At 37.3% G+C, this 26850-nt stretch overlaps 2 protein-coding genes across 2 annotated transcripts; both read left to right on the forward strand.

Moving 5' to 3' along the window:
- The first annotated feature begins 1329 nt into the window (after positions 1 to 1329).
- On the forward strand, positions 1330 to 3702 carry LOC137708676 (glutathione S-transferase F9). The gene is made up of 3 exons (XM_068447800.2): positions 1330 to 2371; positions 2484 to 2532; positions 2957 to 3702. The coding sequence occupies exons 1-3, from the start codon at positions 2084 to 2086 to the stop codon at positions 3406 to 3408; spliced, it is 789 nt and encodes a 262-aa protein (XP_068303901.2). The 5' UTR covers positions 1330 to 2083; the 3' UTR covers positions 3409 to 3702.
- Positions 3703 to 12969: 9267 nt separating this feature from the next.
- LOC137708675 (glutathione S-transferase F9) lies at positions 12970 to 14900 on the forward strand. The gene is made up of 3 exons (XM_068447799.2): positions 12970 to 13581; positions 13694 to 13742; positions 14175 to 14900. The coding sequence occupies exons 1-3, from the start codon at positions 13438 to 13440 to the stop codon at positions 14624 to 14626; spliced, it is 645 nt and encodes a 214-aa protein (XP_068303900.1). The 5' UTR covers positions 12970 to 13437; the 3' UTR covers positions 14627 to 14900.
- Positions 14901 to 26850: the final 11950 nt, after the last annotated feature.

Here is a 26850-nt window from a genome sequence, read left to right on the forward strand (position 1 = left end):
TTGAACATTTGTATTTTGTAGTATGCACTAATGTTTTCTCATTAGGCTCTTATTTTGGGCATGTAAACTTGGAAGACAAATGTTTTTTTTTTTGAATGTTTTGAAGTAATATTTATGTGACAATATGGTATGTATATATGAATTTAGTATTATGTTTTACCTTTCTTTTGGGTCAAATTATGTTTTTCATTTTCATTATTTATTGATTTAAAATATATTTTTTCGCGGGTAACAGGTCGGGTTATATTATTTGATAATATTAATGGGTCAATTTCGGATCAAATCATATTACCCGTTTATTTTAACGGGTGTTACATAATAGGACATGTTAAACTATCGAGTATGACGCGAAAACGACACGAACACGAGAAACACGACACGAATGCCAGGTCTAGAGACCATATTAATGGGAAGAGAGATTCTCTCTTGCAACCATTTCACCACATGTCAAAGCTTTATTGGACGGTGGGTTCACTTTCTGAACACGTTACGATCACTGATTGGTAACGTATTCCACTCGAACTATGAAACGGTTGTAAGAGAGAACCACTCTATTGGAAGAGAAATTTCTCTCTTAAAATATTGCTGTAGTGACCTTTCCGCAACGTCAAAGTTGTTTATATGTGCATTTTGAGTCATTGATGAATGCATAAATTAAGACAGGAAATTGGGAATATCACAAACTAGGGCAAGAGTTCAATTAGAAAGTTGAAAGAAACACAATCAAATCTGAACATATCGCACGACGACATAAATTTTAAGAATAAGGTATTTGTCGATTTCTCCCTTCCTCCGAATTTGTTAGGAGTTACCATTTCCATCGTGAGCTTTAATTTTATTCAATTATCCTCCGAAACTTTTATAATTGACTAATTTTCTCAAAAACTTTAATTTTTGTAGATTGCTCACATAAACTTTTATTTTAATTGCAAAAAGGTAATTTTATTGATAAGGTAGACAACATTTTTTTCTTCTATTCGGCTAGTTCACTTGGGGGGAGGGGGGTCAATTAGAGAAGTTAAAGGAGTAATCGGGTAAAATTACAATTTATTGAAGAAATTGACCAATTATAAAAGTTTAGAAAGTAAGCGGCTAAAATTAAAATTCACTAAAGAAATTAGCCAATTAAAAAAGTTCAGAAAGAAAATTGATACCTCCTTACATGTTTGGGAAAAATCGGCCACTACCTCTTCAAGAAATATTGATGTAATTTTCAAGTTTGGCCCAACTGAGGATCCACCAAATGGGCCCAATGACACCAACACCGCAGCCCTAAATCCGAAAGGAAAGCACAAAAAATGTCTGCATATAAATAGAAGCTGGCGGTCGGCGTTATGCGGAAGGGCGCGAGCGGGGCGGGGCGAGGATGGTGCGAGAGAGAAGGGGGTGCTCTCTGCTGGAAGCGGCAATCAGTCGAACACCATGTGGATAAGAAAATAACTGAGGGGATCGTGATTTCCTTATTTCCATTTTATAAAGTTTTTATAGTTTTCAATCTGAATATGTTCGATTCGGTTGCTGCTCGTATGAGATCCACTCTCTCTCTCTGTCCCTTCACTTCCTCTCTCTCCTTCCTGCCCACCTCAAACCCTCGGGGGCCTTATGATGATGTCTGAAGGTTCTCCGCTACGATTTTATTAGATTTTTGTTAGATTTGAGTGATTAGTATTTTCTGCATTTTTTTTGTTTGATTTCTTGCTGGTTTTTAATTTCTTTGATAACCCATGAAGTTTTATTTTTTTATTTTTTATTTCGCCGTAGTGTATGTATAGAGAGAACTGTGACAGTGGCTATGATGTGATATATATATATATATATATATTTATGTATAGAGTTTTTCTAGGTAAGCCATATTTTTTGGAAAATTGGTGGCGTTGATGAAAAAATTTTGAGTGTGATGGTGACACTGACAGTGTTACTAATTCAGTATTGTGATATGTATTATGTGATGGACTTTGACTGCAGTATTAATTTATTTTATCTCTTATCCACTCCGTATTATTGTATGTTATTCGATCTTCCTCAGTCCATTTGATATCGAAAACGGACCATTAATAATTTCTGTGTTTCCCCTTGTTATGTGATGAGCAAAGCGCTTACCAAAGCAAAAGACCGAGAGAGCAAAAGCAAATTGGATACTGTGCCTTCCATCAAAGAACTGGAGAGTACCAAACTCTGTTCTGCACAAACTAAATTCTTGGTTTCTCAATTTTCGATAACAATTGCGATGGTGGTGAAGGTGTACGGCCCTTTCTACGCTGCGCCGAAGCGTGTGCTGGTGTGCCTTGTTGAGAAGGAGATTGAATTTGAGACCAGCCCCATCGATCTCTTCAAGGGTGAACATAAATCTCCGGAATTTCTCAAATTACAGGTTAGCTTTAGCTATTCATTCATTTGTTAATCGTGATTGCTCTACTCGTATTAATCTTTTCGGAAACTATAAATATATTGATCTTTGCGTTGCTTTGTCCTTAAAAATGCAGCCCTTTGGACAACTTCCTGTTATCCAAGATGGGGATTATACTTTATATGGTATGCCTGTTTTTAAATTTGAATGAACGTTGTCAAGTTTTATCCTATCTTGCAGATAAATATTAATTTGATTAATAATGTTAGTGTTTTCTGTGTTACAGATATTAGTTGAAAATTGTGAAATATCGCAGGAAATTTTTCATAGATAAACAGTGTAGCATGTTATATTCTTAACTTCATATATCGTTTGCCGTAAACCGCATCGATCTTGCAGCTTTTTTCAGTTGGAGGGTGATTGATTTTCAGATCAGAAGCCAGATAACTTTGTTGCCATGGTTATGTAGTATTCACCCCAGTAATTATGTTTCGGCAGTGAGAAATTTTGTGTAAATTGTTTGATGAAAACCTTGTTCTCCTTTCTCTTCTGCGCAAGTGTAGTGACATAACAAGTTGTGTAATAAAACCGTCCAAATTTGATTTGCAGAATCTCGCGCAATCATAAGGTACTATGCCGAAAAATACAAATCCCAGGGGACTGATTTACTTGGAAAGACAATTGAGGAAAGAGGTCTTGTGGAACAGTGGCTAGAGGTTGAAGCAAGCAACTATCACCCGCCACTCTACAACTTGGTCATGCACGTTTTGTTTGCCTCAGCAATGGGATTTCCTTCAGACCCGAAGATCATCCAGGAGAGTGAAGAAAAGCTCGGCAAGGTGTTGGACATTTACGAGGAGAGGCTGTCGAAGAGCAAGTACTTGGCCGGTGATTTTTTCAGCCTTGCTGATCTTAGCCACCTTTCGTTCACCCACTACTTGGTCAATAGTATGGGGAAGGAGTATATGATAAGGGACAGAAAGCATGTCTCTGCTTGGTGGGATGATATTAGCAGCAGACCATCCTGGAAGAAGGTCCTCGAGTTTGGTGCGCCGTTTTAAGGTATTCAAAGAAATTGTTGCATGCAATAAGTATATACAATGTCTGTCTCGCAACATTGTCACGTTAAGGAGTTATTGTAGAGGAACGTTGGATTCACCGGTTCTGGAGTTTGGTCAGAATAAATAGTTGAAAGTAACGTGTGGGAATAATAAGATCATCCGCTCCTTGTAATTTGCCTTCTCTGTGAGTACATAAGTAAGCTTTTTTCGCTGGATGTGTAACTAATGATTTCAATCGCTCTATGGATCATGAATGCTTATGGCTTAAGCTGAATTTGGGAGCGTTTTGTTAAAGTTGGTGGCTTATTGGGAAACCCTCTGCCAGTTTGGGCATTGGACGGTATACCTTATGTCCAAACTGGCAATTGTTTCACAAACTTTTTTGTAACAAATCAAGCAAACTTACGATGGATTTCTAGGTGTGATTTGCACTTAGAATTTCCGTCTATGATCATTTGGCGACAGTTAGTGTCTACTTTATCAGAGGAGATTCTTAGGTTAAATTTTATAATTGGCATATTCCGTTCTAGCTTGAGGTATGACCAGCTGGAGATTATATTGTGTAACCGGAAAGATACTGTGCATGTATCAGTCGTGGCTGGCTATGAAGGACACCGTTGCTGGTCATATGAATACAAAACAGGGCAGATGGATATCCATAACTTCAATGCATTTCAGATGCTCTCTCATCGCATTTGGCACCTTGTACTTGTTTTATGTCATGCCCTCCATTTTATATGCCATATTTATACAAAATTGTTATTAGTATTTTAAAAATTATATTTTTTTATTTTAAAAATATTTATATTTAAAATGAAGAATACATATGTGAGGAGTGCATAAAATTTTTTTTGAAGGGCTAATAGCAATTCATTTATATGTACATAATTTATCTTTCCCCTACTAACTTAGAGCATCTCTAAAGGAGATGTCAAAATATCCAAATCAGCATTAATAGTTGAAAAATTGCAGCAAAAATATTTTCGAATGTAAATGTCAAATATGACGTGTCATGACATGGATTGCCGTCCCTTAACCCAGCTACCAAAATTAAAAGCAGCTTCAAATTATTATAAACTTCTTATTTAAGTGTGATTGTGTAAATCCTAGATTAGATTTTATTCTAGTTATTCTTCCCTATTAGGACTTGTATTCCTTGGAGGAGAAGGATTTCTTCCCTCCCCTATTACTATAAATAAGGGCATTGCGTATAGGAATAACACACCCTCTACACAACCCTACAAACACATCTCTTTCTCTCTCTCTCTCTATTCTCTCTCTGTGTCCCCAGCCCTCTCTCCCTTGTCAGTTAAATATAAGCCAAAACACGTTATCAGCACGCTCCAACCGTTGCGCTTAGGAATCTGACATGAAAGTTTTCTACATCAAACCAATTCATCAATATCATCACGCAATCATGTTCTTTCAAAACAACTGTTTTTATCTTGATATTTTTGCAGCCTTGATAGCATGAACATTCACCATAATGCATGATCCAACTTTACGTTTTTCGAATTTTAGATTCCACATAAATTGTGTATGCATTATATCCTCAATTGTTGGATTATGTGAATTGATATTGCCATGAATTGCATCAAATATCTGCTAATGCGTTGAATTATATGTTGAATATGCATGCATTGAAATTAAATTTATATTCTATAATTGAATTAAAAAAAAATTACGGTTTTGTGGGGAACCCCAATGGTGACGGCTGGAAGCCAAGTCACTGGGCTCCCCACACCGAGCTGAGATAAACCAAGCCACAGAGCCAGAAGCTCCAAGTTTTGCAACCCAGAAAAACCCCGACGCCATTAATGATGTCCTTGTCCACGACCATCAAAGGCATGGCCTGCAGCCATTGCCCTGAGCCTTTGGTCATTGTTACCGACGACCAGAAGTCGTCCCCGACGGAAATTAGATCGAGATTCACTTAAATCTTATTAGATGTTTTTTGAAAATTCAATTGGAATTTTTCTAGGGTTTGGTTGTTGAAACGTCGAGATTAAACCATCTTCGTTCACCACTGTGGTCGTCAACAACCACCATGACTCGCCCTAAGTCCTACCAACCTAGACACGGCCGCTAGAAGCGGTGGTGCCAGGCATTTTCTCCAATGCGCACACCCAGCATGGTTAGGATTTGTGTTTGGTCTGAGCCACCTTTATTTATTTATTTTTCTTTTTTCTTTTTTCCTAAACCCACTCGCAACACCAGCCTACATGACTTTGGTGTTTCTTATGTCCCTACTGTAGCAAAACCAAGCCTCTGAAGTGCTCTCCGAGTTTCCTACACCTAACCACACCAGATTCTAACTCGTAGATAGTGATTTTGTGCACATAGCCTGCGACGCACTCGATTGCACCCCCTTGGGACAACACGTGCTGTGAAGCTGCAAATCCGTGCCTCCGTGTTTGGGCCTGAGCCCAACCGAGTCCAACCTAGCCCAATTTTTGGGCCTGGGCTGCACTTTTCAAATTACTCACCCCACCCATGGGCTTTGACCTGTTATTTTGGGCCCCAAGTTTAAATGCCTATTTTTTAGGCCCTATGAATTTTATAGTTTTTCATCCACTCTTTAATTTTTTTGCCCGAAGTTCAAATAATTAATTCAATTATAATTCTAGACCTGAAGTTCTATTTGCATATTTTATTGTTGCATATTTTTGTATATATATTTGTGTTTGTTTGCAGAAACATATGAACCTGAAGTTCATAATTATTTTGAAATTTGAAGTTTCTGGAAACATGCCTCGTTTAAAAACCTAAAGTTTTCCTTAAAAATATCACCCATAAAAAACCCAAAGTTTTTTCATGAAAATTTAAACCAATACATGTCTATTAAAACCTGAATGTTCTACTCCTATGTGAATGAATTGATTTTTTTTCTCGATCACACTAACCACATCTTGTCCATTGATTTTGTGATAGGGACATATCAAATTTGAACAAACTTGACTTCACCGCTTTAGAGGTCTCTAGAAGGAACTACCTCAAGTGGGTCCAAGATGTGAAGCTCCACCTCACTGCAAAGAAAGCCACTGCCATGATCTTCATTCGAAGACATATTCATGACGCATTACAAACTGAGTACCTTGCTGAGGAAGATCTATGAGCACCTTGGGTCGATTTGGCTGATCGTTTTGATCAACAAAATGACATATTCTTGCCTAAAGCAAGACATGACTGGCAGCATCTGCGCATCCAAGACTTTAAGTTTGTGAATGAATATAATTCTGAAGTTTGTCGAATCCAATCACTTCTCAAGTTTTGTAACGAGAACTTGACCAAAGAGAATCTTCTGGAGAAGACCTATTCGACCTTCTCTGCTACCAATATTGTCCTACAGCAATAATATAAGGCTAAGAAGTTCATTAAGTTTTTAGATTTGATCTCTGTTTTACTTCTCGCTGAAAAGAAAAATTGGATGTTGATGAAAAATCATTAAGCTAGACCTACTGGGGTGACTGATGTGCTTGAAGCCACCCCGTCAAGGTCAACAGAGCCAAGGCCTACCTAAGGGAGGAAACTGAGCCCATAAGCACCCAAACCTCGCTCCTAAAGCCCAAACTTCAAGAATAAAGGCAAAGCACCTGAAACCATGGATGCGGACATGTGCTATCGATGTGGTTCCAAGGACCATTAGTCCCATGTTTGCCGTGCTCCCTACAAGGTTGTAGCTGAATATCATTCTCGTCGTAAAAAAGTTTGAATCAAACTTTGTGCAAGTGGATAAACTGGAGAGTACCAAGATGGAGGTTTCTGACTTTCAGAAAGATACCACCCTTGTGGAAGATTAGAATCTTAGACAAGAAGTTTAGGTTCGATTCATGGAATTGCATGTCAAACTTGCTCATTGGGAAAACTTATTATTAAGCCTTCTTATGACAATATTCGCTGGAATCCACCTATTTTTCTACAAAAGATTCAGGGGGACATTTGTGGACCGATGGATCACCCTTCCTACGGATTATTTAGATATTTTATGGTTTTGGTTGACATTTCCACTCGTTGGTCACAAGTGTGCTTGTTGTGCATAAGGAACGTTGCATTCTCCAAACTGTTGGCTTAGGTTATCAAGCTTAGGGCTCACCACCCTAAATATCCGATCAAATCTATTTGCTTAAATAATGCTGGAGAATTCACATCTAAAAATTTTAATGACTATTGCATGCTAGTTAGGGTTAAAGTTGAACATCCAGTACCCCATGTTCACACCTAGAACGGCCTGGCAGAGGCAATCATTAAGCACTTACAAAAGATTACTTAATCGTTAGTTATATGTTCGAAGCTTCCGATCGCTGGTTAGGGCCATGAAATATTGCACGCAGCCATGTTAGTCCACCTAAGGTTTGTTGTGATCCAACCATATAGGGCCCTTCAGTTGGTTACTGGATACGAACCCGATATATTGCATCTGTACATTTTTGGATGTGCGGTCTATGTGTCGATTCCGCCGGCCTTACATACAAAAATGGGGCATCATCAAATAATGAGAATCTATGTCGGATATGATTCTCCTTCGATAATTAGTTACAGAGAACCTATGATAGACAATCTGTTTACTACTCGTTTCGTGGATTGTCACTTCTATGAGACATTATTTTCGTCGTTAGGGGGAGATAAGAACGTCACCATTAGAATGGCGCAAATTATCGTGGACGACTCCCACTTTGTCTCATTTACATCCCCGCACCGATCAGTCTGAAACCGAAATGCAGCGCATATTATATCTTCAGTGCGTAGCTCATAGTATGCCAGATGCTTTCATTGATCTAGCGAGAGTGACAAGATTACATATTCGAGCTGCAAATGTGCCTGCAAAGATGAATGTATCAAATGTACGATGGACTTCCCTTCTGAAGGCCCGGGACACCACTTTGGCCTGATCCACATACATTAACGGCTAGCTAATCATCTGCCCCTACACACAAGCATGAAATATCACTTGGTTCAAAGGATTTACACCCTCAAAAGAGGAAACCCACATCATAGGCCCCTGAAAAGCCTATTGTGAATCAAACTATTGCCTACTCATTCTATCCAACTCATTAGGAAATTCTAGATTACAGAAGCATCCTTAAAGAGATGAATCCACCTCCTGAGAATCGTGAGGTTTTGGATCCATTATGCCATCTTGGATGATGTTTGGTATAGAAATGAAATGTTTTTCGACGATGCATTAGCATATGCAACAGCTACTGAGATCATGTTGAGTGATGACACTAAACCCCATTTCATTGATGAATGTCGACGTATAATTGATTGGTTAAACTAGAAATAAGCAATACAAGTTAAACTTGATTCACTTGTGAAACGTAAGGTGTTTGGACTTGTATCTTCTACTCATCCACATGTGAAGCCCGTTGGCTACAAGTGGGTTTTCGTTTAGAATCATAATGAGAAGAACGAAATTATACGTTACAAAGCTCGTCTTGTTGCACAAGACTTCTCATAACACCCCAGGATTGTCTATGAAGAAACTTATTCACCCATTATGTCGACGACGTGATGACACGCACCAACCCCAATATCCCGAAATATCAGGGTACATATGTGCTGGCCGACACCCGAGGGTGACAAAGCCATTTTAAACATGCATACAAATACAAGATAAGTAGTTAGAGCGATTATACCAAAGCAGGAACGTGTTCAAAGCATACAATTAATTAGAAATAATAGGGAAGAATTACTATAAAAAGATACGAACAAGGGAATGATACTTATACTGAGGAGACTTGAGGATACTTATGTTGTAAAGTCTTGATGCCGGGATCATGTGCCTCGATCCTAGCTCTTGAGGGGGCGCAAAAACAGAAAGGAGAGTGGACCAAAGTTTATAATAATAATACTAATAATAGGAAAACATTTTATTTCTGAACATAATAACCCCCTGTTTTGAAAACACATATATAATACTACATATAGGTTTTATGAAAAACGCTAGTATGCTATGTAGAACATTCATAAAACAAGTATGAGTAAAACCATACTTAATAATAGTGCAATCATCGCTCGAAGGAAAACCCATAAATCTCTTCAATACTGTACTCTCTAGGGGTATCATAGTCGCCCGAAGGCAGTACTTGTCTATCACCCAAAGGTGAAGTTGTACAACATTGGGTTATGCCAGTGAAGAAAGATGGTAGGCCCCATCACCTGAAGGTGAAGCTGTACGATTTCGGGTTACACTGGAGAAGAAAATATATACATCACACACCGACACTAACTGTGGCTGGTGAAGTTGTCCGACATTGGTTTCGCCAGTGAAGCTGGGGGTATGTCATCAATATCATCAACTCATCATTTGCCCGAAGGCAGTATCAGGTGAAGCTGTACGACACTGGGTTACGCCAGTGAAGGAACATGGTAGGCCTCATCACCCGAAGGCGAAGTTGTACGACTCCGGGTTACGCCAGAGAAGAACTATATACATAATCATCCTCAGCTGTGTCCTATGGCCATACACATCTACATACCCGTGTTGTGTGGAAACATATCCCCAAATCTCATATCGATCCGAAGTTCAAAAGCTCAAAACCTCACATCATAAATCCATGGTAAATCATATTCATAAATCCATAATAAAACATACGCGTGAATCCATAGAAATTCATAAACGAAAATCTAGTGATGCATAACCGTTAGTAATATGTAAATCCAATAAATCATAATTATTCCATAAAAGCTATTTAAATAAAGCATAATGTAAAACATATTCAATCATGAATTATGAAATCCATGTTATGCTAATATTTTATAAACATATAAGTTAAGAAGGGGTCCACTCACAGATTTTATTGCCCGAGAACTACTTGAACTAGCGAGGAAGACATCACTTCTCACCAACAAGCATAAACACAATTAGAGACCTTTTAGTAAAACTATACCTAAACAATAGAATTTGGGAAAATGGATGGCGGATTCGGATTCGGATTCGGCACGTCGGAAAACCTAACTAGCGACCTCAGGTTCCCCCCACGTGCTGCCACACGAACCGCCATGAGGCGGCGCCCTGTAAGGCCACGCGCTACTGCATGCGGCGGCCAGCTGGCCACCTCAAGTCGGGGGAAAATCGAAGAACTCAAAAAATTCCCAAATTTCACAAGAATGAAGATGTCAACGAGAGAAACAACTTTCATACTTGGGCCGAAGTCCAATTCGGCTGGAAAACCCCTCAAATCACCCTTAATCTGCTAAAAACCCTAGAAATGGGTGATCTCGATTTGCTAAATGAACTCCGATGCCCCAACCAATGCATGGGCTTTGTTTCCGACCTAAAGGGGAGTCGATTGATCGTGGTGGTTGACGATGGTGTTTGTAGAAATGGTTGATCATCGCCGTGGTGTCCTTGAAGTCGACGGGGTGATCTTCGTGAAATAACGCTCAAAACTGCTCGGGTTTGATGGAGAAATGAAGTCGATCGGGTTCCCCTCCTTTCTTTCTTCTCATCCTCATTGGTTCACTCTTTTTTTCTCTCTCCCTGATTGGGTAATCCTCCCCTCATTTCTATCCTTTTACCTTTCTCTCCTTGTTTTCTATTTTTTTTTTTTTGGGAAAAATTGAATGGTTTTGTTTTGTTTGGTTGCTCGGAAAATGTGGGAGAAAGGAAATGAATTTTTTTGATATTCTGAAGGTTCCATTTTCATAGAAAAGTGAGGTAAACTAGAAGATGGATTTTTGAACTTTTGTTAATGGTGTGTTCTCAGGATTGGTGGGTGCTTTGTTTTTTATGCATGCTTGTAGGTTAGAAATAGAGAGAGAGCGGCGGAGGAAGAGAAGAGAGGCACCTGGTGGGAATGGGAGTGGCTGGTTTGGGGTGGGATCTGGGTTTGCGTTAGGGGAAGACGGCAACCTCGTCGACCCTAACCTTGACAGCTATCCCTCTTTCCCTTTCTCCTTGACAGCTTCGGAGACGACAACGACGGTGGGCAATGGAGTGGGAGAGGGAAGCGGGTCGGAGCTTGCAGGAAGATTTGAGAAAGAAGGGCGGATGAAAAAATCTAGGTGGGTTTGGGGGGTTCTGGGCACGACGAGAGAGAGAAGTGGGGAGGAAGGAGACTTCGGTGGAGAGGAGAGGGAGATGTGAGAGAGAGATGGGAGAGAGGGTGGTGGAGGAAGGTTGGGGGGACGGGTGGGAAGGCGACCGGGGGGGGGGGGGTTGGTGGGAATGGGTTTTGGGGATACAGAGAAGAGAGAAAGGCGAGAGAGAGATTTAATATAATTTTTTTTCAAGTTTTTTAATTTTAATTATTAAAAAATATATTTAATTATATTTTAATCTAGTTGGATTAGTGAGTGACCCCCGTATTTAGCCACGTCAACACTTAACAGAGAAACTGACGGTGGTATGACATTGGCACAAATTCGTAAGATAAGGTATGCCATTGTCATTTTAAAAAGATGAGGTATGAAAGTGTCGTGAGACCAATAGTTGAGATAGATTTTTGTATTTTACCCTTATTTATTTATTTCCCCGTAGTGTATGTATAGAGAGAACTGTGACAGTGGCTATGATGTGATATATATAAAAGAAGCCTTTAAGGGAAAAAAATCTTCATTTTTCAAAAAAAAAAAAAAGAAAAAAAAAAGGGACTTCCTCTTGATCGTTAAATTTGATTTTAATGAAATCCTGTGGTTCAGATTTTGTGGCCTGTAATTTAATCTCAACCATAAAATTTCATTAAAGTCAAATCTAACGGTCAAGAGGGTATTCCTATTGTTTTTGAAAAATGTGGATCCCTACCATTAAAGGGCTATATATATATATATAGAGTTTTTCTAGGTAAGCCATATTTTTTGGAAAATTGGTGGCGTTGATGAAGAATATGTAGTAATATCGGTAGTAGGTAGTGTAACTAATCCACGTGGTGTTGTAGTAATATCGGTGTACAACATAGTCGATATGTATTTTCTTTTTTGGACAAGAATTGTTTGCCCTTCCACTTTCAGTGTTCTTTCGTACCCTCCTGTTTTGTATGGTCACGGTTAAGCTACGTCAATATTTTATATTATTTTTTTATAGAAAAAATAAGACAAAAATGAATAGTAATATAAAATGTTGATGTAACTTAACTGTGATCACGTAAAGAAAAAGGCACGGAAGGACATCGAAAATGAGAAGGCAGACAATCCTTGTCTTTTTTTATTTTTTTTCATGAACTTTGACTATAGTATTAATAAAGAGATGCCATGCTATGACATAAGTGGATTTAGGGCTGGTTTGGTATTGCTGTGCTTTGAAAAAAAGCTGCTTCTGCTGTGTTGTGAGAATAAGCAGCTGTGAAATAAAGCAGCAGAGTGTTTGGTAAATTTTTTTGTAAAAGTGCTTTTGAAAAAAAATGCGCAGTATTAGAGTGTTTGGTAAACTTTTATGTAAAACAGATATGAAAAAAAGCCGGTTTTTCAAAGATGGGTTTTGCAGCTTCTTGTTTTTGGCTTTTTTTCATTCAAAACTGTGATAAAAAGATGAAGCTGAGTGTTTACCAAAGACAAAAACAGCTCTCAGCTTTTTTTTATAGCAGCTTTTTTCAGAATCACCTCAGTACCAAACCAGGTCTTAATACGGTACGGTATAGCTGTTACGTTGAAAATTTTCTCTCCCCTCGTGTGAGTTTGTTTTGCAAACTATGCAATTAATATTAAATTTTTACCTAGTTTATGGAGAATTTGGGCACGGGGTCCTATAATATGAATGGAGAGACCTCCACGATTTGCTTTTCGGTTGGTGCTATTTACCTATTTACCTTTATTTTATCTCTTATCCACTCCGTATTATTGTATGTTATTTGACCTTCCTTAATCCATTTGATATCGAAAACCGACCATTAATAATTTCTGTGTTTCCCCTTGTGATGGGATGAGCAGAGAGCTTACAACAGCAAAAGACCGAGAGAGCAAAAGCAAATTGGATACTGTCTTCCATCAAAGAACTGGAGAGTCTATAAGATCTGGAGACCAAACTCTGTTCTGCACAAACTAAATTCTTGGTTTCTCAATTTTCGAAAACAATTTTCGATAACAATTGCGATGGTGGTGAAGGTGTACGGCCCTTTCTACGCTTCGCCGAAGCGTGTGCTGGTGTGCCTTGTTGAGAAGGAGATTGAATTTGAGACCAGCCCCATTGATCTCTTCAAGGGTGAACACAAATCTCCGGAATTTCTCAAATTACAGGTTAGCTTTAGCTATTCATTCATTTGTTAATCGTGATTGCTCTACTCGTATTAATCTTTTCGGAAACTATAAATATATTGATCTTTGCGTTGCCTTGTCTTTACAAATGCAGCCCTTTGGACAAGTTCCTGTTATCCAAGATGGGGATTATACTTTGTATGGTATGCCTGTTTTTGAATTTGAATCCACGTTTGTCAAGTTTTATCCTTTCTTGTTTGCAGATAAATATTAATTTGATTAATAATGTTTGTGTTTTCTTTGTTACAGATATTAGTTGAAAATTGTGAAATATCGCAGGAAATTTTTCATAGATAAACAGTGTAGCATGTTATATTCTTAACTTCATATATCGTTTGCCGTAAACCGCATCGATCTTGCAGCTTTTTTCAGTTGGAGTGTGATTGATTTTCAGATCAGAAGCCAGATTACTTTGTTGCCATTGTTATGTAGTATTCACCCCAGTAATTATGTTTCGGCAGTGAGAAGTTTTTGTGTAAATTGTTTGATGAAAACCTTGTTCTCCTTTTTCTCTTCTGCATAAGTGTAGTGACCTAACAAGTTCTGTAATAAAACTGTCCAAATTTGATTTGCAGAATCACGCGCAATCATAAGGTACTATGCCGAAAAATACAAATCCCAGGGGACTGATTTACTTGGAAAGACAATTGAGGAAAGAGGTCTTGTGGAACAGTGGCTAGAGGTTGAAGCAAGCAACTATCACCCGCCACTCGACAACTTGGTCATGCACATTTTGTTTGCCTCGGCATTGGGATTTCCTTCAGACCCGAAGATCATCCAGGAGAGTGAAGAAAAGCTCGGCAAGGTGTTGGACATTTACGAGGAGAGGCTGTCGAAGAGCAAGTACTTGGCCGGTGATTTTTTCAGCCTTGCTGATCTTAGCCACCTTCCGTTCACCCACTACTTGGCCAATAGTATGGGGAAGGAGTATATGATAAGGGACAGAAAGCATGTCTCTGCTTGGTGGGATGATATTAGCAGCAGACCATCCTGGAAGAAGGTCCTCGAGTTTGGTGCGCCGTTTTAAGGTATTCAAAGAAAGTGTTGCATGCAATAAGTGTGTACAATGTCTGTCTCGCAACATTGTCACGTTAAGGAGTTATTGTAGAGGAACGTTGGATTCACCGGTTCTGGAGCTTGGTCAGAATAAATAGTTGAAAGTAATGTGTGGGAATAATGAGATCATCCGCTCCTTGTAATTTGCTTTCTCTGTCAGTACACCAGTAAGCTTTTTTCGCTGGATGTGTAACTAATGATTTCAATCGCTTTATGGATCATGAATGCTTATGGCTTAAGCTGAATTTGGGAGCGTTTTGTTAAAGTTGGTGGCTTATTGGGAAACCCTCTGCCAGTATGGGCATAGGACGGTATAACATGTCCAAACTGGCAATTGTTTCACAAACTTTTTTGTAAAAAATCAAGCAAACTTACGATGGATTTCTAGGTGTGATTTGCACTCAGAATTTCCGTCTATGATCATTTGGCGACAGTTAGTGTCTACTTTATCAGAGGAGATTCTTAGGTTAAATTTCATAATTGGCATATTCCGTTCTAGCTTGAGGTATGACTAGCTGGAGATTCTATTGTGTAACCGGAAAGATACTGTGCATGTAAGTGTCAGTTAGACCTGGCAATTTCTTACACGACCTGTTAACACGACACGAAAATAACAGGTTTCGGATCATTATCAGGTCACACGATAATAACCCGTTAACAATGCATCCTTAACAGTTTTACATGAGAGTGACACGCGGATAACCTGTTTCGACACGATGAGAAAAATGTTATTTTGATGATTTTAATTTTTTAAACTACTAAAAAAAACTTACTATAAAATGCAATAGATATAATGAATATGTATATATTGTTTATTAATTATTATTCTATTATTATTCTATATAAATTTTAAAATTTAAGTTTTATTTATTTATTTATTTTTATAGTATATTACAGGCAAAGATTGAGATTAAAAATCATAAAACACATTAAAAATAAAAATATCAAGTAATTTAAAAATATCAAACACATAAAAAAATTATAATAATTAATTTCCTGCCTAATATTTCAAGAGTTTCGTCCATTTCCCGCCTAATGTTTGGGAAATTTTGCACCCTATATCCATCCATTTCCCGCCTAATATTTAACCCAAAGAAACTCTAAGTGTTAGTTAATGTATCGTTTGGATGGGATACGCATCCTATGAATCTAATTTCAATGATCCAACCGTCAAACTTGTTTATATATGCTTTGAGATCGCATAGGCCAAAATTTGCAAAAAACAAAGATTCAGAGATCAAGTAACAAGACAAAACTTTTCGACGGTTATAAACGATTAATTACGATTTAACGGTTATTTTAACTCTGACTTTAATGATTTTTTACAGCTACACTCTTTGACCCTATATGAATATAATGAATGAGTTCGATCTTCAATTTAAAATATTTACACTAGTGGATACCACAAAATCTTATGTTATACTTGATGAAAGTATAAATGAACTCTTTAAGTGTTAGTGAATCTATCGTTTTGATGGGATACGCATCCTACGAAACTAATTTCAACGATCCAACCGTCAAACTTGTTTATATATACTTCGAGATCACATACACCAAAAATTGCAAAAAAAAAAAACATTCAGAGATCAAGTAACAAGACAAAACTTTTCGACGGTTATAAACGAAAAATCACGATTTAACGGTTATATTAACTTTGATTTTGATGATTTTTTACAGCTACACTCCTTGACCCTATATGAATACAATGAATGAATTCGATCTTCAATTTAAAATATTTACACTAGTGGATACCACAAAATCTTATGTTATACTTGATGAAAGTATAAATAAACTCTTAAGTGTTAGTGAATCTATCGTTTTGATGGGATACGCATCCTACGAAACTAATTTCAATAATCCAACCGTCAAACTTGTTTATATATGCTTTGAGATCGCTTACGCTAAAAATTGAAAAATACAAACATTCAAAGATCAAGTAACGAGACAAAACTTTTCGATGGTTATAAACGAAAAATCATGATTTAACGGTTATTTTAACTCTGATTTTGATGATTTTTTACAGCTACACTCCTTGACCCTATATGAATACAATGAATGTATTCGATCTTCAATTTAAAATATTTACACTAGTGGATACCACAAAATCTTATGTTATACTTGATGAAAGTATAAATAAACTCTTAAGTGTTAGTGAATCTATCGTTTTGATGGGATACGCATCCTACGAAACTAATTTCAACGATTCAACCATCAAACTTATTTATATATGCTTCGAGATCGCATACGCTAAAAATTGCAAAAAACAAACATTCAAAGATCAAGTAACGAGACAAAACTTTTCAACGGTTATAAACGAAAAATCACGATTTAACAGTTATTTTAACTCTGATTTTGATAATTTTTTACAGCTACACTCCTTGACCCTATATGAATACAATGAATGAATTCGATCTTCAATTTAAAATATTTACACTAGTGGATACCACAAAATCTTATGTTATACTTGATGAAAGTATAAATAAACTCTTAAGTGTTAGTGAATCTATCGATTTGATGGGATACGCATCATACGAAACTAATTTCAACGATCCAACTGTCAAAGTTGTTTATATATACTTCGAGATCACATACACCAAAAATTGCAAAAAAAAAACATTCAGAGATCAAGTAATGAGACAAAACTTTTCGACGGTTATAAACGAAAAATCACAATTTAACGGTTATTTTAACTCCGATTTTGATGATTTTTTTACAGCTACAGTCCTTGATCTTATATGAATACAATGAATGAATTCGATCTTCAATTTAAAATATGTACACTAGTGGATACCACAAAATCTTATGTTATACTTAATGAAAGTATAAATAAACTTTAAGTGTTAGTTAATGTATCGTTTTGATGGGATACGCATCCTATGAAACTAATTTCAATGATCCAACTGTCAAACTTGTTTATATATGCTTCGAGATCACTTATGCTAAAAATTGCAAAAAACAAACATTCAGAGATCAAGTAACAAGACAAAACTTTTCGACGGTTATAAACGAAAAATCACGATTTAACGGTTATTTTAACTCTGATTTTGATGATTTTTTACAGCTACACTCCTTGATCCTATATGAATACAATGAAATAATTTGATCGTTAATTTAAAATATTTACAGAAGTGGATACCACAAAATCTTATGTCATGATGATCTATGAAAATTGAGGATTTTGTAAAAGAAATAACATGTAAGCTTTAAGTTCCATTGGCAAGGTTACATGGTCGTTTAGATTTTTAAAACCCTCCAAATCTCATGAACAATGTTATTTATTTGAGTGAAAAATTAATAAAATTAATAATAATTATTGTAGAAGTGTGAAAAATGTAATCACTCATAATGAAAAGCTTTACAAGTTTCATTAAGGGGTCAACTCTGAAATTTAGTATGCATATACTAATTTAGTATTATGTTTTACATTTTTTTGGGTCAAATTATGTTTTTCATTTTCATTTTTATTGATTTAAAAAATATTTTTCTTAATGTGTAACGGGTCGGGTCATATTATCTGAAAATATTAACAGGTTGATTTCGGGTCGGGTCATATTACCCGTTTACTTTAACGGGTATTACACGACACGACCTGTTGAGCTATTGGGAATGACACGAAAACGACACGAACACGAGAAACATGACACTCCATTTTATATGCCATATTTATACGAAATTGTTATTAGTATTTTAAAAATTATATTTTTTTATTTTTAAAATATTTATATTTAAAATGAAGAATACATATGTGAGGAGTGCATAAAAAGATTTTTGAAGGGCCAATAGCAATTCATTTATATGTACATAATTTATCTTTCCCCTACTAACTTAGAGCATCTCCAAAGGAGATGTCAAAATATCCAAATTAGCACTAATAGCTGAAAAATTGCAGCAAAAATATTTTCCAATTGAAATATCAAATATGACGTGTTATGACATGGATTGGTGTCCCTCACCCTAGCTACCAAAATTAAAAGCATCTTCAAATTGTTATAAACTTCTTATTTAAGTGTGATTGTGTAAATGCTAGATTGGATTCTATTCTAGTTATTCTTCCCTATTAGGACTTGTATTCCTTGCAGGAGAAGGATTTCTTCCCTCCCTTATTACTATAAATAAAGGCACTGCGTGTGGGAATAACACATCCTCTACACAACCCTACAAACACATCTCTTTCTCTCTCTATTCTCTCTCTATGCCGCCAACCCTCTCTCCCTTGTCAGTTAAATATAAGCCAAAACACGTTATCAGCACGCTCCTACCGCTGCGCTTAGGAATCTGACATGGAAGTTTTCTACATCAAACCAGTTCATCAATATCATCACGCAATCATGTTCTTTCAAAACAATGGTTTTTATCTTGATATTTTTGTAGCCCTATTAGCATGAACATTCACCATAATGCATGACCCAACTTTACATTTTTCGAATTTTAGATTCTATATAAATTGTGTATGCATTATATCCACAATTGTTGAATTATGTGAATTGATATTGCCATGAATTGCATCAAATATATGCTCATGCGTTGAATTATATGTTGAATATGCATGCAATTGAAATTAAATTTATATTTTGTAATTTAATTAAAAAAATTATGGTTTTGTGGGGAACCCCAATGGCGATGGCTGGAAGCCAAGTCGCTAGGCTCCCCGCGCCGGGCCGAGATAAACCAAGCCACGGAGCCAGAAGCTCTAGGCTTTGCAACCCAGAAAAACCCTGACGCCATTAATGGTGTCCTTGTCCATGACCATCACAGGCATTGCATACAGGCATCGCCCTGAGCATTTGGTCATTGTTACCGACGACCAGAAGTTGTCCCCGATGGAAATTAGACCGAGATTCACTTGAATCTTATCAGATATTTTTTTTTTTTTTGAAAATTCAATTTGAAAATTTCTAGGGTTTGGTTGTTGAAACGTCGAGATTAAACCATCTCTGTTCACCACCGTGGTCGTCAACAACCACCGTGACTCGTCCCCAGTCCTACCAACCCAGACACGGCCACCAAAAGCAGCGGTGCCATTCATTTCTCTGATGCGCACACCTAGCATGGTTAGGATTTGTGTTTGGTCTGAGCCATGGACCTTTGGGTCGGGACCCTTCTCGACCTATCATCATACTTAAACGTGACTTTGGTGTCTCTGTGTCCCTACCGTAGCAAAACGAAGCCCCTGAAGGGCTCTCTGAGTTTCCTGCACCTAACCACACCATATTCCAACCCGTAGATAGAGATTTTGTGCACCTAGCGTGCAACGCACTTGATCACACCCACTTGGGAACACACGTGCTGCGAAGCAGTGGATCTGTGCCTCCGTGTTTGGGCCTGAGCCCAACCTAGCCCAATTTTTGGGCCTGGGCCGTACTTTGCAAATTACTCACCCCACCCGTGGGCTTTGACCTATTATTTTGGGCCCCATGTTTAAATGCTTATTTTTTAGGCCTTATGAAGTTTATAGTTTTTCACCCACACTTTAATTTTTTTGCCCGAAGTTCAAATAATTAATTCAATTATAATTCTAGACCTGAAGTTCTATTTGCATATTTTATTATTGCATATTTCTGTATATATATATATATATATATATATATATATATATATATATTTGTGTTTGTTTGCGGGAACATATGAACCTGAAGTTCATAATTATTTTGAAATTTGAAGCTTCTAGAAACATGCCTTGTTTGAAAACCTAAAGTTTGCCTTAAAAACATCACCTATAAGAAACCCAAAGTTTTTTCATGAAAATTTAAACCAATACATGTCTATTAGAATCTGAATGTTCTACTTTTATGTGAATGGATTGAATTTTTTTCTCAATCACACTAACCACATCTTGTCCATTTATTTTGTGATAGGGACATGTTGAATTTGAACAAACTCGACTTCACCGCTTTAGAGGTCTCTAGAAGGAACTACCTCAAGTAGGTCCAAGATGTGAAGCTCACCTCACTGCAAAGAAAGCCACTGCCATGATCTTCATTCCAAGACATATTCATGATGCACTGCAAACTGAGTACATTGCTGAGGAAGATCCATGAGAGCTTTAGGTCGCTTTAGCTGATCGTTTTGATCACCAAAATGACATCTTCTTGCCTAAAGCAAGACATGACTGGCAACATCTGCGCATCCAAGACTTTAAGTCTGTGAATGAATATAATTCTGAAGTTTGTCGAATCCAATCACTTCTCAAGTTTTGTAACGAGAACTTGACCAAAGATGATCTTCTAGAGAAGACCTATTCGACCTTCTTTGCTACCAATATTGTCCTGTAGCAATAATATAAGGCTTAGAAGTTCACTAAGTTTTTAGATTTGATCTCTGTTTTACTTCTGGCTGAAAAGCAAAATCAGTTGTTGATGAAGAATCATTAAGCTAGACCTACTAGGGTGACTAATGTGCTTGAAGCCACCCCGTCAAGGTCAACAGAGCCAAGACCCACCTAAGGGAGGAAACCGAGCCCATAAGCACCCAAACCTCGCTCCCAAGGCCCCAAACTTTAAGAATAAGGGCGAAACACCTAAAACCATGGATGCGTACATATGCTATCGTTGTGGTTCCAAAGGTTGTAGCTGAATATCATTCTCGTCGTAAAAAGTTTGAATCAAACTTTGTGCAAGTGGATGAACTTGAGAGTACCAAAATGGAGGTTTCTGACTTTTAGAAGGATACCACCCCTACGGAAGATTAGAATCTTAGACATAAACTATTTTTTTAGTTGTAGTTAGAACAATGGGGCCGAATTCCACCTATATGGCCCAACCCCCCTTGTTTTTTGGTTTAATTTTGCACATTTTCCTTTATGTTTGGATTATTTGTTTTTTGGATATTAAGTTTTAATTCATTACCATTCTTGAATACATAAATTATTTTGAATGAACATTTATTTTTAGAACTTTTATGCATGTGACTGATTCAAATTAATTTTTATTTCTAGATATGACTAGTGGGAAAGTTAGTTGTCGGTAGATAATGCAACTACGCAAACCGTTTTGCATGAACACATCTATTTTACTAACTTCATACCTAAGAATGCACCTCTAACAACCCTCTCAGGACCATCAAACCTGATCGAACTACGGTAAATCACGTATAATGTTGTCTAATGGTACAATCTTGAATATTGATGAGGCACTTTATTCTCCACATTCTAGAAGAATGTTGTTGAGTTTCAAGGACATTAGAGATAACAATTACAACGTTGAAACCTATGTAGAAAATGAAGTTGAATTTGTGTGCATAACTTCCTACGAATATGGCCAGAAGCGTATTCTAGAAAAGATGGAGCGTATCCCGAGTGGTCTATATACTACGACCATATGTCCTATTGAAAGCCACTATATGGCCAGCCCTACCTGTGGGATCGCACACAAGATTACACTTTGGCATGATCGTTTGGGACACCCTGGACGAACAACGATGCCCCGTATCCTAAAATCATCACACGTCCATCCGTTAACCCAAAGTTTAGGTTCGATTCATGGAATTGCATGTCAAACTTGCTCATTGGGAAAAATTATTATTAAGCCTTCTTATGACAAGATTTGCTGGAACCCACCTATTTTTCTACAAAGGATTCAGGGGGACATTTGTGGACTGATGGATCACCCTCCCTGCGGACTATTTAGATATTTTATGGTTTGGGTTGACACTTCCACACGTTGGCCACAAGTGTGCTTGTTGTCCGCAAGGAACGTTGTATTCTCCAAACTGTTGCCTTAGGTTATCAAGCTTAGGGCTCACCACCCTAAATATCCAATCAAATTTATTCGATTAAATAATGCTGGAGAATTCACATTTAAAACTTTTAATGACTATTGCATCCTGGTTGGGGTTAAAGTTGAACATCCATACCTCATGTTCACACCTAGAATGGCCTGGCAGAGGCAATCATTAAGTGCTTAGAAATGATTGCTTGATCGTTGGTTATACATTCCAAGCTTCCGATCGTTGGTTAAGGCTATGCAATATTGCACGCAGCCATGTTAGTTGGCCTGAGATTTGTTATGACCCAACCATATAGGGCCCTTCAGTTGGTTACTGGATACAAACCGATATACTGCATCTGTACGTTTTTGGTTGTGCGATCTATGTGTCGATTTCGCTTACATACAAAAATGGGGCATCAGCAAATGATGAAAATCTATGTCGGATATGATTCTCCTTCGATAATTAGTTACATAGAACCTATGATAGGCAATCTGTTTACTGCCCGTTTCATGGATTGTCACTTCTATGAGATAGTATTTCCATCGTTAGGGGGAGATAAGAATGTCACCGTTCTTGAAAAATGACGCAAATTATCATGGACGACTCTCACTTTGTCTCATTTAGATCCGTACATCAATCAATCTGAAACTGAAATGTAGCGCATATTATATCTTCAGAGCGTAGCTCAGAGTATGCCATATGCTTTCACCGATCTAGCACGAGTAACAAGATCACATATTCGAGCTGCAAATGTGCCTGCAAAGATGAATGTATCAAATGTACGACGGACTTCCTTCTTGAAGGCCTGGGACACCACTTTGGCCGATCCACATACATTAACGGCTAGCCAATAATCTGCCCCTACCCATAAGCATGGCAGACCACTGGGGTCAAAGGATTCACACCCCCGAAAGGGGAAACCCACGACACATGCCCTTGAAGAGCTTATTGTGAATCAACTGTCGCCTACTCATTCTATCCAACTCATTAGGAAATTATAGATTACAGAAACGTCCTTAAAGAGATGAATCCACCTCCTGAGAATCGTGTGATTTTGATCCATTATGCTAGCTTGGATGATGTTTGGTATAGAAATGAAATGATTTTCGACGATGCATTAGTATATGGAGCAGCTACTGAGATCATGTTGAGTGATGACATTGAACCTCATTTTATTGATGAATGTCAATGTATAATTGATTGGTTAAACTGGAAACAAGCAATACAAGTCAAACTTGATTCACTTGCAAAACGTAAGGTGTTTGGACCTGTAGCTCCTACTCATCCATATGTGAAGCCAATTGGCTACAAGTGGGTTTTTGTTCAGAATCGTAATGAGAAGAACGAAATTGTGTGTCACAAAACTCGTCTTGCTGCACAAGATTTCTCACAACACCCCGGGATTATCTATGAAAAAAGTTATTCACCCATTATGTCGACACGCCCCAACTCCAATATCCCGAAATATCAGGGTAGGTACGTGATGGTTGACACCCGAGGGTGATGAAGCCATTTTAAACATACATACAAATACAAGATAAGTAGTTAAAACGATTATACCAAAGCAAGAACGTGTTCAGAGCATACAATTAATTAGAAATAATAAGGAATAATTACTATAAAAAGATACGAACAAGGGAATGATAGTTATATTGAGGAGACTTGAGGATACGTATGTTGTAGAGTCCTGATGCCGCGATCATGTGCCTCGATCCCAACTCTTGAGGGGGTGCAAAAACAGAAAGGTGAGTGGACCAAAGTTTATAATAATAATACTAATAATAGGAAAACATTTTATTTCTGAACATAATAACCCCCTGTTTTGAAAACACATATATAATACCACATATAGGTTTTATGAAAAACACTAGCATGCCATGTAGAACATTCATAAAACAAGTATGAGTAAAACCATGCTCAATAATGGTGTAATCATCGCTCAAAGGCAAATCCATAAATCTCATAAATACTGTACTCTCTAAGGGTATCATAGTCACCCGAAGGTAGTTCCTGTCTATCACCCAAAGGTGAAGCTGTACAACATTGGGTTACGCCAGTGAAGAAACATGGAAGGCCCCATCACCCGAAGGTGAAGCTGTATAACTTCGGGTTACACCGGAGAAGAAAATATATACATCACACACCGACATTAACCGTGGCTAGTGAAGTTGTCTGACACTGGTTTCGTTAGTGAAGCTGGGGGTATGTCATCAATAACATCTCATTATTCACCAAGCGGTACCTGTCCATCATCCAAAGGTGAAGCTGTATAGCAATGGGTTACGCCAGTGAAGGAACATAGTAGGCCCCATCACCCAAAGGTGAAGCTGTATGACTCCGGGTTACGTTGGAGAAGAAATATATACATAATCATCATCAACTGTGTCCTATGGCCATAGACATCTACATACCTATGTTGTGTGGATGTGCTGTATAATAAACCACTGATACGTATCGGAAACATATCTCAAAATCTCATATCGATCCGAAGTTCAAAAGCTCAAAACCTCATTTCATAAATCCATAGTAAATCATATTCATAAATCCATAATAAAACATACGCATGAATACATAGAAATTCATAAATGAAAATCCAGTGATGCATAACGGTTAGTAATATGTAAATCCAATAAATCATAATTATTCCATAAAAGCTATTTAAATAAAGCATAATGTAAAACATATTCAATCATGAATTATGAAATGCATGCTACACTAATATTTTATAAACATATAAGTTAAGAAAGGCTCCACTCACATATTTTATTGCCAAAGAACTGCTCGAACTAGTGAGGAAGACGTCGCTTCCTGCCAACGAGCCTAAACACAATTAGAGACCTTTTAGTAAAACTATACCTAAACAATAGAATTTGGGAAAACGGACGGGCGGATTCGGATTTGGCACGTCGGAAAACCTAAGGAGTGATCTTGGGTGAAGTCCAATTCGGCTAGAAAACCCCTCAAATCACCCTCAATCTGCCGAAAACCCTAGAAATGGGTGATCTCGATTCGCTGTCCAAACGAACTCTAATGCCCCAACCAATGCATGGGCTTTGTTCCTGACCTCAAGGGGAGCCGATTGATGGTGGTGGTCGACGGTGGTGGTTGTAGAAATGGGCAATCACTGCTGTGGTGTCCTTGAAGTCAACGGGGGTGATCGTTGCAAAATAATGCTCAAAAGAGCTCGGGTTTGATGGAGAAATGAAGATAGGAAGTTTTTTAGTTGATTTATGGTGGTGGATGCCTGCGAATCGCCCGAAAAATCGACGAAATCATGTCGAAAAATGGTGCCAGGAACCGGTTCGGGGAACCGGATCACGATGGGAAAATGGGTCAAAGGAAAAGGATTGGGTTCCCCTCCTTTCTTTCTTCTCATCCTCATTGGTTCACTCTTTTTTTTTTCTCTCTCCACGATTGGGCAATCCTGCCTTTATTTCTTTCATTTTACCTTTCTCTCCACTGTCCATCTCTCTTCTTTCTCTTCTTACCTTTCCATCGTAGCCATACACGTGTGTGTGGCTTCCCAGATTTTTGCTCCAACAATATGGAGCCTTCTAGAAAATGGTCAACTGATCATTTTGCCCTTAACTTTGTTTGTTTATAATTTCTTCGTTATAACTCCAAATTACATTCTGTTTGCGCCCATGCGTTCATAGCAACGAGTACTATGAGGATACGCTAAGAAAATGGATCTTACGTGATACGACAAGGCAGTCAACAAAAGTCAACATTTTGCCTTGGAGGATATTTTCGTAAATTCACGTAATAAAATTATAAAAACCAGAATAATTGGGGACGGGTCGTTACACGTGAACCACATCGTAACTCTTGAATACTGAATTTTTATTCAATCAAAATTTTGAAAAAATTTCCATATTTTTTGTTGGCCTCTTTATTTTATTTTATTTTTATTTTTAATAAGCTCATTAGATGTGAGATTTTAAATACCATAAAATCTTAAGTTTTATTGTTGACATGGAAATATATTAATATTAATATGCTGAAGTGTACAAAATCAAGGGTTTTAATAAAAAATTGAAAACCACTAAGGTTTTAATCAACGAGTATGAGTGGCTAGAGACTGCATTCAAGGTCCCTTTTTATTTTTTCAATAAATTGTAAGAGACTTGCTAGATACTTAGACAAAGACTCATTTTACACTCCTCACAAGTATATTTTTCTTTCTAATTACAGAAAGTTTGGAGTGCTAATTGAGATTTTTGGAGTGCTATAGTAATTCGCTTGAGATATATATATATATATATATATATATATATATATATATATCCAAAAAATATAAATGCATTATATATGAGCGCGGAAGAAAATAATTAAGCAATTAAGGTCATGTTTGATAATTATTTTACTTTTAGTTTTTAACATATTTTTTTATTTATGTGCTTGAAAGAAGAAAAAAAAAATGAGGGTGAAGGGTAATGCAAGAGAGGGGTAAAAACAATAAGAATGAAACCAAAATATTGAAAGTGA

Source organism: Pyrus communis, chromosome 17, assembly GCF_041283825.1.
Source record: "Pyrus communis isolate YQ-2024b chromosome 17, ASM4128382v1, whole genome shotgun sequence".
Taxonomy (NCBI): Eukaryota; Viridiplantae; Streptophyta; class Magnoliopsida; order Rosales; family Rosaceae; genus Pyrus; species Pyrus communis.

Coding starts and splice junctions, on each gene's coding strand:
- LOC137708675 (XM_068447799.2), top strand. CDS start 13,438: ATGGTGGTGAAGGTGTACGGCCCTTTCTACGCTTCGCCGAAGCGTGTG. Junction 13,582..13,693: donor CGGAATTTCTCAAATTACAG/GTTAGCTTTAGC, acceptor TTACAAATGCAG/CCCTTTGGACAAGTTCCTGT. Junction 13,743..14,174: donor TGGGGATTATACTTTGTATG/GTATGCCTGTTT, acceptor TTTGATTTGCAG/AATCACGCGCAATCATAAGG.
- LOC137708676 (XM_068447800.2), top strand. CDS start 2,084: ATGAGCAAAGCGCTTACCAAAGCAAAAGACCGAGAGAGCAAAAGCAAA. Junction 2,372..2,483: donor CGGAATTTCTCAAATTACAG/GTTAGCTTTAGC, acceptor TTAAAAATGCAG/CCCTTTGGACAACTTCCTGT. Junction 2,533..2,956: donor TGGGGATTATACTTTATATG/GTATGCCTGTTT, acceptor TTTGATTTGCAG/AATCTCGCGCAATCATAAGG.